Raw genomic sequence first — 15,445 nt, forward strand, 5'->3', positions numbered from 1 at the left:
TCTGCTGTCGGGGTCCAGCCTCGATGAGTTCATATGTCCAGGGTACGGGCATGTGGGTTAGAACAATTAGATAGGACACACAGAGATACAAAAGAAATACAAAGACATAGGATAGTACCAGGAGGGCAACTCAGTGAATACTGAATACTAAATCCACCCGCATTAATTTTCCATGCATGTATACACCCCAGTCCAAAAAGGGGGGAAGAAGGCAAAAGACGGCTGTAACATGACACAGAGGACAACAGAACAGTCACCTGCTTCAATACTGAGACATCAAGCCACTATTGCCCGAGTTTAGCATTCTGACGTTTGGGGCAGGATGTGCAGCAAATACACCTTAAATCAAGTACCTGTAGAAAGTCACTCCCTGGGTCAAACCTCCTGTTTTAAAATGAAGGGACAGGAATAGGCTTGAATTCTCTGACCTTTGGTCAGGGTGGAGCAGCTCCACCTCTGTGGGCCATCCTAATGTCCAAACACCAAGTAACGACACACTAGGTCAGCATACCTTGTTTGTAGCCATATCTGTTGTCAACAACTTTGAAAGGGTAAAAAAAAGCTCCAACTCTGACCTTTAGTCAAGGTGGAACAGGACTCACATCTCTGAGCCCAATGTGTGGCTAAGACAGATGGCACCCGGAAGTCGGGCACCAACAGACACCCCTCAAAGTAGAATACATGACAGATGGCACCCAGACATGTGGCCAGTGGTACAGAAGGGCATGTGATGGGCACCACAGGTAAATAAGACCCTTCAGGTGTAAAAGCCAAAAGTGAGTGCTCGAATAGATACAGATAGTTAATATGGAAAGATAGTGTAAAGGATTTGTAAACAAGACATTTATAGAAAAGGTACAAGGAAAGAACAGACAACTGTCTATACATTTTCTTGGGTATATTTTGATAGCCAGAGGATCTGGGGTGGAGCAGAAACAAATGCAGAGATTTTTAGAGTTTGTAGACAGTGTAAATATTCTGTTCCCTCCCCCCTGCTGGCAGCTTAGCCACCACCACCACCACACTGCTCCAGGACCTGTGGATGCTGTGGCCTTGGAGACACTGCCACTGCCATTGCTGAGCAGGGAGAGTGAAGGGAGCATGGGGTGCACGGCCTGGCATGGCCAATGCCGTCAAAACTGTGGCTGCCCACGTGCATGCATTATAGCCATCTGAGTCTGGCCCGCGAGGTGCCACCCAGTCTGGAAAGGCAGAAGACAGAAAAGTTTGGAGGGCTTAGCCTCCAACAGCTGACACCCACAGCCAGTTGCCAGGAAATGGCTAGAGGCAGCATGGCCTGCAAACCCAACAAGCCTATAGGAGCAGAGAGCTCAGTTGAGCCCCGCCCTGCTCCCAGCCTCAGTTGCAAGCTAAGATCCCTGGTTCCCAGCCTGACAGCCATGCTGAGAAGTAGCTTCAGGCAGCCAAGTGTCTGTTGAAATACAAATGCTCTTCAAGCCAGGTGTCTGTAAAAATCTGTCAGCTAGTGAGACTTGCAGTTTGTATTAAAAATATAGTTTACAAACTAATGAAATGTCCATGGCTATCGTCCTAATTATTGTTGTTCACAGGGGATCTTAGGCCCCTCAGTGGGAATAAAACACAACTCTAAAAGACAAACCAGGGGAGTTGTACTCTCGGTCTATGTTTGAAAGGACCTGGTCCTGTATTAATATGGGGTCCAGGCATGTTTGTGCTTTTTTTCCACAGGAAAACAGAAGAGTGCCAGCCCTGATGACATCACAGGCACTGGTAACCCCAGAAGAGCTGGAGAGAGAACCTATGTTCCTGACTCCCTTAGGCCATCATGCTGCAGAAAGGAAGGAAGACCGTGGTGATGAATGGTGATCCCTAGTTTCTTGGGGGACCTACTGCACAAATTTCTAGACCTCAGTGTGTCCTGTGTACTCTGGAGCTGACTCAAGAATGCTGGCTGAATGTCGGCAGTTTATCCGCACTGTATCTTGGGATATAGAACTCATTTTTCCAATATGGTATCCAATCTGCCAATATGGACCTGAGATCTGAGACCTCAAAATTTCCTCTCCAGAGGAAAAAGTCTTGTTAAAGCAATGGAACACTTTGTGGAAGCAAAGAGTGACTGAAGTGAAATGAGGAGGAATGGCACAAAAGTTTTCACTGCTGCTCAAAGACTGGGACAGTTTGAATTTATCTTTGAAACTTAAAAGCAGAAATGCAATGGGAGTATAGGAGAATAAAACGACCCATAGCTCACCCATCACAGAAACCTCTTCTTGTCTTTTTATTAGAACAGATTTAAGAGAATTGTGATTCCACAAATTGTATTCGTATTGTTAATTTCCACACTAGAATTATGGTATTGATCTGTTACCGTTTGTAACTGCTTTAGTTCATTACAAAGATGTTACTGATTAGAAAAAGGTTAGAGCTTGTCTGAGAGAATTTTGACATTGCCAATGAGTCCTTAGATTTCATATGTCTAAAAGGAAAACTTTGGATTTTGATGCAGCTAAAAACTAAAACATCTTGGACCAATGTAAATAGGCAAACCCATCTCTGGTAATCCTCCACTCTCTTATTAGGAGATATTGTGGCCACAGGAGCAGGTACATTGCATAGCATTATCTGCTTGCATATGATTATCTAGTTGTTGGTGAACTCTCTTGACAGAAAGTTGGCTCAGAGAGGCGCAGCACCTAGAGATGCATTCTCCCTTATCCCATTATTTACAGAGGCTAGTAGTCAATTATGGTTGATACTACCCACATTTTAGACACAATGATGTATGCTCCTCAGGTTTCACGGCGAATAGATGATAAGTTATGGCAAGAATGCCAGCCAGGATCAGATTCACCACCAGTCTTCCTCTGTTCTATTGTTCATGTGCCAGAGGTGCACAGAAATTACAGGATGGCTTTACTGGTTTATATAATTTAGTTACCTCTGTAGGCACACATCTTCTGTGTACTACTACAAAAGCATTGTTTTTGAGTGGAGTCCAGGTCTAATATTTCTTTCTTTATACCTGTAATGAGCTTTCTATCTTGTAAAAATGCAATATTTAGTTCATTCATAGCTATATCTGTATACAAACAGAAGTAAAAATTGACAAATCTTTAATTAACATGAAGCCAAAGACAAACATATATCATTTTGCTCCTTTGACTGCTTAGAAATCGGGATAATACTTAAATCAATAGAATAAGGCCCTAAAAGACAAATCCCAACCACAAAATCAAAGATAGTTGGACGGTTATCAATAATGAAACTGATGTCGGTAAGATTGTTCTCTTCTGGTTATAAAGACAGTAGTTACTATGAGCACTCTGGCAAGCAAATAAACAATGTATTTAAATGTAAAAATAAATATGCATTAACTAATAGCAAAACCTTTTTTCTTGTCATGGAGTGGACTTACATCTTTCGCCCAGATTTTGTTCTTAAGTCTCAGAAAGAACCAAATGCACAGAGAGACCACCTGCACTCACCTGCCTGCACCTGAGGACCAGAGCACTCCCACCTTTCTCATTGACCACCTGCACTCACCTGCCTGCACCTGAGGACCAGAGCACTCCCACCTTTCTCATTGACCACCTGCACTCACCTGCCTGCACCTGAGGACCAGAGCACTCCCACCTTTCTCATTGACCACCTGCACTCACCTGCCTGCACCTGAGGACCAGAGCACTCCCACATTTCTCATTCGAGTCAGCTTGCCTACTGTGAGTAAGAACCCCAGTTACCACATCCAGGCCATAGTTGGCATTTTGCTTTTGTGTGTTTTGGAGCTGCTTTTCATTGTCAGCCCAAATTTTCTATTTAGATTATGCTCAGAAACAGAACCCTAGGTTTTTTGCTAGCCCCATAATGGCTCCCTCAACCAAAATATCTCTTTCCTTGTTCTCATCTCTGTCCTTCCTCTATCCCAACTACCCGTTCCCTCAAGTTCTCTTCCCACTCCCTTTGTCCCCTTCCTCTTTCCCTTCCACCCTCCTTTCTCCCCTCACCCCCATGCTCCCAATTTTGTAAGGCGATCTTGTCTATTTCCCCTTTCCAGGTGGATCTATGTATGTTTCTCTTAGGATTCACCTTGTTACTTAGCTTCTCTAGGATCATGAACTATAGGCTCAATATCCTTTGCTTTACAGCTAGTATCCACTTATGAGTGAGTACATACCATGTTCATCTTTCTGGATCTGGTTACCTTACTCAGGATGGATTTTTCTAGTTTCATCCATTTGCATGCAGACTTCAAAACCTGGCACTAGAGAAATTCCCAGGAATCCCCAAGGATGACCCCAGCTAAGACCCTATGCAAAAGATGAAAGGGTGCTTGAACTGGGATTGCAACTGACGGAAACAGAGGCAGAGAGCAGCAGCGGGGCACTGGGCTGAGCTCCCAAAATCCAGTTGAAGAGTGGGAGGAGTGAGAATATGAGCAAAGAGGTCAAGACCATGATGGAGACACCCACTGAAACAGTCTACCTGAGCTAATGGGAGCTCACCAACTCCAGCTGGAAACAGAAGGAACCAGCCTAGGTCCAAACTAGTCCCTCTGAATGTCGGTGATAGTTGTATGGCTGAGGCAGACTGCGGGGCCACTGGCAGTGGCACCAGGACTTATCCCTACTGTTTCTTCTGGCTTTTAGGGAACCTATTCTCTTTAGATGGATACCCTGCTCAGTCTAGTTATAGTAGGGTGGGCCTTGGAACTTCCCCAAAGCAATGTGCCTTACCCTCTCTGAGGAGTGGATGAGAGGGGAAGAAATAGGTAGAGGGAATGGAAGGAGGGGAGGGAGAAGGAACTGGGATTGGTATGTGAAAAAAATAAGGTAGGTCATTGTACATTTAAAAAAAAAAAGAAAGAAAGAGAACCCTAGACTATATCTCTCAGTGTGCAACCACAGACGCCTAGAGTTTTAGGCAAACATCATGTAACACAACTGTGCCCATGTTTTCATGGCTTTCTTACCGTCCTCCATGGACGCTTCACTGCTGTACCCGTCATACTCCGCAGACAACGGGCTGTATTTCTGCCTTGTTTCCCAGGCGTAGTTCTTTTGTCTAGAATCCACCAATGGCCACCTGGAAGTGTGTGTTCTGGATAAGGCCTCGTGATATTTACCCAATGCTTCATCTTCACTTTCAGAGGATGAACCAGGGTCATCTCTGTCCATGTAGGAATTATCTATTGGATAACAGTGAGAGGAAATTATAATTCTAATAAATTTATGGCAAATTTATTTAAGACATATATGCATATATACACACAAAACAAACACAAATGCAAATATGTATGTTTGTGTGAGTACACACAGGGTGAAACTAATTAGAACAATCCTTAAAATTACTGAAATTCTTGGTAATCTCTTTTTTTTTTTAAACATTTATTTATTTATTTATTATGTATACAATATTCTGTCTGCATGCCTGAAAGCCAGAAGAGGGCGCCAGACCTCCCTACAGATGGTTGTGAGCCACCATGTGGTTGCTGGGAATTGAACTCAGGACCCTTGGAAGAGCAGGCAATGCTCTCAACCACCGAGCCATCTCTCCAACCCCCCTCTTGGTAATCTCTTAAACTGAATTTAAAGTATATTGCAACATTCATGTGTATGTATGTTATGACACAAAATTTCAGTTTTAGAAAATATATTTTTCATGTAAGAATTCCAGATGTTAGACTTTTATGTGTTTATAAGAAATATCACATTGTATATTCTAATTATATAAATAATCTCAGTCACAGAGGTTTTAACATTTTTAGGTATGAAGGAAATTATAGTTGTCACGCTGCACAATTTTGTAAAAGGTCTGCTATATACAAATGAAATTATGAGTGCTGTCATTGCTTATAGACTAGAGTAAAACAATCAATGTCATACGACACATTTCTGGTTTTCATTTGGCCTATATTTTCAGAACTAGTCACGCTTCATGCTAAGAGGGAACAGAGAAATGGCAGACACTAGTATTACAACTGATACAAGTTTGTGCAGTATGCTGATAACAAAAGAAAACAAAACATATAACCAACAGCCTATCAATGGGCCATGGTTAGGCAAATGATAGCACAACCATTCAACATACATACTAGGATTGCGCAGCCCTTAACATGAGTCAGTAGGCTTATGGTTCACAAGGAAAGAATAGAAGGTGCAATTATATTTTTATTTAATAGATATTATACATACTTCAACCTGCAATCTATAAACATATATATATGTTTATATAAACATATATATATATATGGATATACACAAAACTTATAACACTACCAGTGAAAAGTTAAATTACTAGGAAAACTTTACTTAATCATACCTAAATTTTAAGAGTTATAATGTTTATATTCCCTAAGAAACAGCAGAACAGTTAAAAGTTCATTTCTCATGATGTCTGAATAGAATCACTAAGCTTTTCCAATCCACCAGCCACACTTACAGTGTATAGAGCATTATATAGCTGGTGGTTAATCTAGAACAATGAAGACATTCCAACTTCACCATCATCAAGAATCTGACTAAACAGTGCTACAATAACCAGACCAAGCACTTGTGACACCCAGCTCAGAGTGTGAATGTCTTGTGAAATACCAGAGTAAGACCTAAAGGCAGAGGAACGCTGTGAGACCCTCATGGATGTACCCTGATGTAGCCCCTTTGCAGTCAAACTTCCTCCATCCCAGAATGCCCTACAAGCAACATCAGAGAAATCTTCTTCTCATGCCTGAGTCTCCCTGTGAGAGCCTGCAACACTGTTCCAGGAACACAGCAATGCAGCTACATGAAGGCTAACCTACAGGCCAAAACACCTGCAATCTGTCCACAGGACTATTTGTTCAGGACTCATCTTTGGGATATTTGAGAGCCTTTGGTTTCTTGAGATGCCAGAGTGGTCCTCAATTAAAAACAAAGCAAAACAAACAAAAAGATTTGCAGTGCTACTGTAATTGTATTTATTCATGGGAGCCATCCTATTGTCACTTTCTAAACAAGTCATTACTTTTATTTCTTCATAAGTAATGATGCTGCCAGAACGAAACAAGACACCAACGCCCAGTGAATCACAGCTGTTAGGAAAATGGACTCTACAGAGAACACAACTTCACAAACATTTCTTGGTAACTAGTCCAGCAGTCTAGGGTCAGTTTCTCTACAATGAACACATCTTCACAAACATTTCTTGGTAACTAGTCCAGCAGTCTAGGGTCAGTTTCTCTACAATGAACACATCTTCACAAACATTACTTGGTAACTAGTCTAGCAGTCTAGGGTCAGTTTTTCCTATGCCATTAAAAACCTATTATTGTTTGATATACAACAGACCCCTCCTACAAATGAGGCACATAGCAGAATTGAAAAGTCTTCCATTAGTTTCATGATGTTTCAGGCGTTGATATCTTATGAGAATCTAAATTTATAGAAAAACTACAGGAACATATTCTATAAACAAAAGTCAGTATTTGGGGCCTTCGGATCAGATCAGAAGTACAGAGGTGACGAAGGAGTACTAGAAGCAATTATCAGAAGGTGTGCACTGCAAAGATGTTCTGAAAACTGCCACAAATATTATAGCTGAACATTGTAAATACTCATTCAGAATCTTAATTCTATATAAAGGACTCATGAATAGTAATGTATTGCTCATGTACAGTCATTATGAACTAGAGCCATCTCATGAAAGATATACGGCAAAGCTAAATGAAAAAGACATATCCAGAAGCATGCTATTTAACAATATAGGAGCTATTGGTTTCAAGAAACATATAAAATATTTTACATATATCCTCACTGGGGTAGCTTTGAAAATGTTATATAACTAACTAAAGACTTAGTTATAAAAGTAAAACAAAATTTTTTTTTTAAATTTATTTATTATGTATACATATTCTGTCTGCGTGTATGCCTGCAGGCCAGAAGAGGGCACCAGACCTCATTACAGATGGTTGTGAGCCACCATGTGGTTGCTGGGAATTGAACTCAGGACCTTTGGAAGAGCAGGCAATGCTCTTAACCACTGAGCCATCTCTCCAGCCCCAAAAATTTAAATATATGAGTTTCATACCAAATAAGTTCTAATTAAAGTCTGCATAAATTTTCTAGTATTAAAATAAATTGTAGTTAAAATTAGGAAATGGGTGGGGTGGTTCACAGCTGTAATCTCAGTAAATGGAGGCTCAGGAAGGAGCACCTCAGGTTCAAGGCTACCCTGGGTTATAAAGTGAGTTTCAGGCCAACTGGAGCTGCACAGTGAAACTCTGCTAACAAGAATACAAAGAAGAAAAAGAAATATCAGGACTGCTGGAAATTGCTTAGATAGTGTAGGGATCATATACCTGGTGGTATAAAATAACATGAATTACCTGAAAATGACTGAAAAAAATCTAAATGTCTCTAAAAATATCTGCAAGTAAGAAGATCAAAGAAAAAATTAAATTAGATATACAGACATGGAAAGGAAAGCTGAGAAATTTAAATGTTTTTCTAATTTAAAAAATCAAGAGAAAATTTAATCACTCAAACCAGCATTAGGAGACCTCACCTTTTTCTGGTAATATCTTAGAATATTTGCCAACTTTATTCTCTGTTGTTCCTCTCTTAGCAGAATTGGTTTCATTTTTCTTTGTTTTTATGTCTCCTTTCACTTTGTAGTACTTTGTTGGATTTATTTTTTCTTTGATTTTCGCAGGAAACTTGATTTTACAATTTGTTGATGGAGCTGGATGTATGTATTCCTTCACAATGGATTTCTGTGTCCTGTGTCTGCTGTTTCTCACGTTATCTTCTGGAGAACATTTGTTTCCTGAATATTCATTCCCTTCGAATCCATCATGTTTATCATGTTTTTTAGCTTTTTTTAAATGATCAGAACGCTTTGAATCCGTAAGATGTCTATTTTCAGCGAAGCTCCCCGACTGCCCGTGCTCTCTGCTCACGTCCGCATGCTGCAGTCTGGCTTTGGAGTTACCCGTAGCCTCTTGCCCACTGGTGTCCAGCTTCCCTGTCAATTCGAGATAACTTACCTCCTCAAAACCACGCCGACCACTCCTGGAGCTTCCTCCTCCGGCTGTCTCTCCTTTGTCAGGACGTTCCAGTTCATGACAACTGGGTGCAGCCACCATTTTCTGCTTGGCAGCTGATATCCCATCATTCAAGAAGCCGTGCAGAGCAGAACCAGCTGCACCATCTCCAGTTGCTTTGTGTTCTGCAGGTGTCCACTGCCCATCACGAACATAAAATCCCTGTTCATGCATCTCTTGTTCTTGCTTTTGAGGAGCTGAAATGTCACAACAGGAGCTTTGCTTTGCTTCGTGCTCTCTGTCAGACTGTGTCTTCTGACCAGCACTGCTTTTGGAGCTACCCCACGATACTGCACTTCTGGCTTTAGAAGACCCTGCAGCCTCTTCTGCTGTGCAGCTTTCCTCCTCTGGGTAAAAGCCATGCATCATACTTGCTACCTGCCCAGCGACTGAGTCACTTAATGCACAGCTGACTTCCCCAACCGCAGTGCTCAAATCTTCCACAGCACTACTGATTGTGTCTACCAGGGAGGACACTGAAGGCAGATTCTGCTGAAAACTTTTGAAAAATGCCATTTTTCAGTTGCTTGTTCCTAAAAGGTGTGATAATGGAACTTTTTCTTCTCAATATATCAACTACTTTGGAATGTAAACTTAATATTTACACGAATGTTGCTATCATTAGAGTGATATAAGTTATTTTGCACTGTGTCTTTGAATCTGTTTGTAAATGCAATGTGTACTGGAAGAAATACGTTGAAGTAAAGACTCCTCCGGAAAAAATAAAAATCAAATCACTTGGTTTAAGTGTAATGACATCTTTTCCCACTCCAAAGCTATCAAAACAGCAGCAAGACATTATTTTTTCCCTCAAATACTATTGGGTATTTAGTCTATACCTGAAAGAAGAAGTATAAAAAGGATTTTTATTATGTGCCTTCTTTAGGAAGAGTCAGTGTAATATGGGAATAACCCCATTAACAGACTATCAATATTTCATCACTTTTTAAAGATTTATTTACTTATTATGCATACAGTATTCTGCCTGCATGTATGTCTGCACACCAGAAGAGGGCACCAGATCTCATTACAGATGGTTGTGAGCCACCATGTGGTTGCTGGGAATTGAACTCAGGACCTCTGGAAGAGCAATCAGTGCTCTTAACCGCTGAGCCACCTATCCAGCCCAGACTATCAATATTTCAAGTTAAGAACTATACTTAGAGGAAAATATCTAAACAGTTTTGCAAAGAACCGGAGAGAAGAGGTGAGAGCATCTGCTGAATGGGACTTCCAAGAATTGTAATGGACACATTTAGCCTTATTTGATGTACGGTACCTTTAAAAGGGAAAGCTCTTTTTACTTTAACAAGTAGAGAAAAACAATAGGATATCGATGAGACCTGAGCACACTACTTGTACAGTGACAGTAGGGGCTGTTTAACATTTTCACTCTCCCTTGCTTGCAAATGCAAACTGAGCCTTCCCAGAGGTGAGAGACAGACCTGATAGGGTGCGGCCACCAGAATCAAGTTGAGTCCTAATGGCCCTGTATGACATGTATACAGCAATTTCACTCTTCTCTACAAATCTTTCTTTTGGGTTAAAAAATTCTTTAAAAAAACTTTATAAAATGTTACTTATATTCACAAATAATAACCTTATTGCTAGTACTTTTTTTTATAGTCCATAGAGGCTGAAAATGTACCTCACCAACAGAGTACAAGCATAACATATGTAAAGGCCTGGGTTCAATCCCCAGCAAAAACCTTTTAACTCAAAACAAAAAGAAAAGTAAGCTGGTAAAAGATAATTTTCTCAGTTTACTATCTAATACAGTACATATTAATAGATGGAACTTACACCAATAAAAGTTCTTTGGAATTTGAAGACAAAAGAAAATCCAGGGAAGCTGAACCAGAGAATTACAGAAAGCTGAGAGGGGCTTGGTGGAGAGGGAGGGAGGAAGGAAGACATAGAGAAAGGCGGGAGGGAAAGTACAGTAGGAGGGAGAGACAGACGGGAAGATGAGAAACAGAGAGATGGAGACAGACAGACACACGCGCGCAGAGAGACAGAGACACACAAACATACAGACACACGCAGAGAGACACAGAGAGAGAGAGAGAGAGAGAGAGAGGAAGAAAGACAGAGACAGATTTTTAAGCAGTTCATTCACACAAATGAGTGGCTTACAGGGCTGGAGTGGAACATGAGAAACACAAAACCAACTCAGAACCATATGAGGCACACCGTTTCTAACACAGAAACCGAAGCGCAGTTCAGGTTGTCGGAGGAGAAAAGCCTTCTCCAGCATTTGTGCACTCCACTCTCATTCTTCAGACTCCAGTTACCACCCTAGTTTAGCATTCTCAACTTCCTCCACTATCATTTTCATCAGTCATATTTGAAACAACAAATAAAAAGCTCTTGTAATAGTATTTGTAAAAGTGTCTCTAAAATGAGAACATACAGTACTACAGTCCTCAAGCTCCCTGGAATCCAGCAACACTACAGCACAGTCCTCCTCTGAGCAACAGCATTTTTCCTCGGCTGAGAATGAAGACTGTTAGACAAAGCCTACTGGCGGGCGACACTGGGAAAGCTCTCCTGAAGGTCATGTGCACAGTGGGCCACGTTTTTATTCTTAAAGCATTAAGTACTCATAGGATAAACTCAAAATCAAGCCTTCTAGATGAAAAGTGAAAACATCATTTTGCAGTAACAGACAGCTACCTTTATACAGTAGCTTATCAATCTGAGGGAAGAGACCTAAACATACAATTACCTAACAGATATTTCATCCTTACAAAGTGGAGGTTCAAATGCTACGTTGCTCATGTACCAAGCCAACCCTCTCAGAGAACCTGCTAAAGCAGGGACAGCACAGATGTGCTGATGTCATTACTTACACGTTTTATCTTGTGAATTCTTCTGTGTGCTGTATCCTGGGTCAAGGTCTGGAAAACCTCCAACATTTTCAAAACAGAACTTCTTATTAATATAGAGAAAAAGGAGCAGCATCAAGATAATAAACACCCCAATCGCTGACAAAAATCCAACTGCCTCTGGAGAGACTAGAGAAAAGAAAGTCATAGCAGTCAGCATCTGTTTTCTCTAAGCTGCAAACAAGAAGGAAATTCCTACTATACACTAGATAGAGTGTTATCTAATTCCAATTACTTTTAAACTATCATAATTTAAAATACTTTGTAAGGAAACCCACAAATTTTAAAAATATTTTTTCAATATATTCAACAGCATTCATTCAAAAATTTTCAAAATGTTTCTAAATAAATATATTGAAAGAATTTTAAAAGAAAAATAGTCTAAAACAAAGTTAGTTAACAAATTTTAAATCCATGAAGAAAACATAGGTAGTTAATAATTTTTAAAACCATGAAGAGTGTTATAAAAATTTTAGCACTGAATTAAAAAATACTTTTCATCTATAAAAATAATTAACTCATGAGAGCATATACTATTATTATCTCTCAAGACTTTGCTAGACCTTTCTTTTCTTTATTTAAATTTATTTATTTATTAAGGATTTCTGCCTCGTCCCCACAACCGCTTCCCATTTCCCTCCCCCTCCCCCGATCAAGTCCCCCTCCCTTATCTGCTCGAAGAGCAATCAGGGTTCCCTGCCCTGTGGGAAGCCCAAGGACTGCCCACCTCTATCCAGGTCTCGTAAGGTGAGCATCCAAACTGCCTAGGCTCCCACAAAGCCAGTACGTGCAGTAGGATCAAAAACCCACTGCAATTGTTCTTGAATTCTCAGTATTCCTCATTGTCCGCTATGTTCAGCTAGTCCGGATTTATCCCATGCTTTTTCAGACCTAGGCCAGCTGGTCTTGGTGAGATCCCAATAGAACATCCCCATTGTCTTAGTGTGTGGGTGCACCCCTCGTGGTCCTGATGCTAGACCTTTCTTATTAAACACTGGATTCCCTAATCTGGCATTTATATTCCAGCCTCTCCTCCCAGCACACACTTCAGTCAAATGCTGCCTCATGATGCACATACAATTTTGGTTTGGCTTGTCCTCTCCCTTATGCCTGGAATGCTCATCCCATCTCTCAGAACATTCCACTGAACTATCTGCCATACACCTTAGCTTGCACATAGCTCCTGTTTTCTACGCATATGATGGAGGCAGCGAGAACCCAGCATCATATAGACTATGACTGGAAAAGGACAGGATCTCCACTTAGGAACACCAAGATCCAGCACTGGAGGGTCAAATGTGCTTTTCTGGAAGCTATGGCTTCCAAGACCACATCTTATGAACTAACAGGACTTAGACCAGTTAAGCAGCATGAGACTTTTGTTATGATGAGCTGTCAGACTAAACAGAATTTAGTAGTATCAAGAGAATTTATGACAGCACCCAGGAGACTTGAACTCCTACTTCAGCAACCTCACTGTCCTTTTATATCCCCATTGCCCGACACAGTACCACTCATCTGGAGTTAGACAAAAATCATGTTTTTGCAAGTCTAGTATCACATAAGTATGAGAAGATGGATCTAAAATCTCAAATACCCCCTGTGAAGCATGACCTACTTGCCCTCCGCTGCTTACGTAGGATCTACCATGCGATCTCCCCCAAAATCTTTAAGCAGAGCTTGTTTGTTTAAAATGAGGTCACTAACAGATGAGTGACTGGTGCTTTATCTGTCAGCTTTTCATTATTCATGCAAGTCACGCATACCGTAAGTGGAACATTACAGTCTTCTCACAGCTGGGTCAGCAGTGTTGCAGACGGGACACTGGACAGGAGAGGTAGGGGAAGTGGAGGGTCTGGCAGCAGCAAGTCCATACAGTGTCTACCCTGTGACTCACTCAGACTTCACAAAGATCCAGTGACCGTCCCCACCATAAACTCATCTGTGTATGTACCACATGCCCCGCCAGAACCCAAGGCTGCTAGAAGCTGTGCTTTCTACTGTGCTCACGCTGTCTCTTCCGTCTCTCAACTCCTCCTCAATCTTTTCTATCCCTTGCCCCCACATTACTCCTATATTACTCTTTATCTTCCTCCTTCCACTCTGTGAAATTCAACCTCGTGGGAAATTCAAGTCTAAACAAGAAAGCATAACGAAAAGCAGTGAGCTCTGTTGTAGAGACAGGAATATAAGCTGCCGGGGTGGCCAGAAGAGCCCTTGAGTATAGGTGAAAAGACTAATAACTCTTTAAGTGGAAAATGGCAGATGTTCTAGCATGGCCACAGATATAACATTCCATAGCCTCTGAAGAGTAACAGTCATGGCTGCTGCACTTACCTCTCTGTCCTCACGTGCCTACCAGCACCAGGCAGCTGACAGCGCATGTGTGTGTGAACAGAGGAATGAGTGAATGGATGGTAAGCAAGTGAGAGAACATGTGCTTTGGGAAGATCCAAAAATATGAGAATAAAAAGTAAAGAAGAAAGCAAGCTGCAAACTGTCAAACAGTCTTGGATATCACCCTGCAGATTTTGAACTTGGAGAACAACAGGGTTATAACATGAATGTCTTGAAAAATTACACTGTTAAAATTAAGAAAAATAGAATAAGGTAGGGAAGGAATAGTTGCAAGATTATGATGAGCCCTTAATTAAGAAGTAACACCAGCAGCAGAAAAAAGGGATGAACTGTACTTTTTTTTCAAAGAAAATAAGTAATGACCCAATCAACAGAACATAGAAGATGATGAAGAGCTGAGGATAACTCTAATTACAAACAGAACAGTCAGGTAAAGCAGTGTCATTAACCAAAATGAAAACCATGAGAGGGAAGGCATTTGATTTAGCAGCATGGGGGAAAGAGGCGTGTAGACGAAGCTCTTTTAGGGGATGCTGGATATGGTGTTGACGTGGTATATTACAAACATCAGCCGAGCACTGCAGAGCAGAATGTGAGCAGGCTATCCATGTGAATGTAAGGTTGGTTATAAAAGACCTGGGGCCCCCATTTCTTCTGTTTATGCCATAAGAAAGCATTCAGTCACAAAGTAAAACTAAGCAAACTTAGGTGTGAGGTCTTCTTACTGGTTAATCTATTCATTACAAATTTATTGATAAATACATGCTACATTTTTTGAGAATTAAAAAAACAATACTTTTTTCCAATAGGAAAAGGAAAAATAGGCCTGCTACAAATATGTTACTCATACAACCCTAATTTTATCCATTACTTGATTAAATGCACATTTTCCCACACAGAAAATACATAGTCATAATTTAAAATAGTAATGTGGCTGTAAAAAAATAAGTAACATTTCTTAATATAGCAAATATTATAAATCTTCAGATTTCTATTTTGTCATTATATCAGGCCAAAATATTTATTATTTTAAATAAACAATAATAGTTCTGAGTATATCAATATTTACTAAATCTCACTTAAGCATAGAACTGCAACAGGAGATGCACTGAAATCAGACTTCAGGCATGAACATTGT

General features: G+C 40.6%; 1 protein-coding gene across 4 annotated transcripts in view; it reads right to left on the bottom strand.

Moving 5' to 3' along the window:
* Positions 1-15,445, bottom strand: part of Syt14 (synaptotagmin 14) — a 203,117-nt gene that overhangs the window by 120,131 nt on the left and 67,541 nt on the right. For 3 of the 4 annotated variants that reach the window (XM_041635406.1, XM_041635407.1, XM_041635408.1), the window contains exons 3-4: positions 11,914-12,078; positions 4,955-5,170 (exon numbers count right to left, since the gene is read on the bottom strand). In XM_041635406.1, the coding sequence (XP_041491340.1) occupies positions 4,955-5,170; positions 11,914-12,078 (381 nt within the window). Of the gene's footprint in view, positions 1-4,954; positions 5,171-8,523; positions 8,792-11,913; positions 12,079-15,445 lie in introns of those variants that run through there. The other variant, XM_041635409.1, reaches the window with a different exon arrangement.

This window comes from Microtus oregoni, unplaced genomic scaffold, assembly GCF_018167655.1.
Source record: "Microtus oregoni isolate MIOR12 unplaced genomic scaffold, Mior012 000047F_ref0000412, whole genome shotgun sequence".
Lineage (NCBI taxonomy): Eukaryota > Metazoa > Chordata > Mammalia > Rodentia > Cricetidae > Microtus > Microtus oregoni.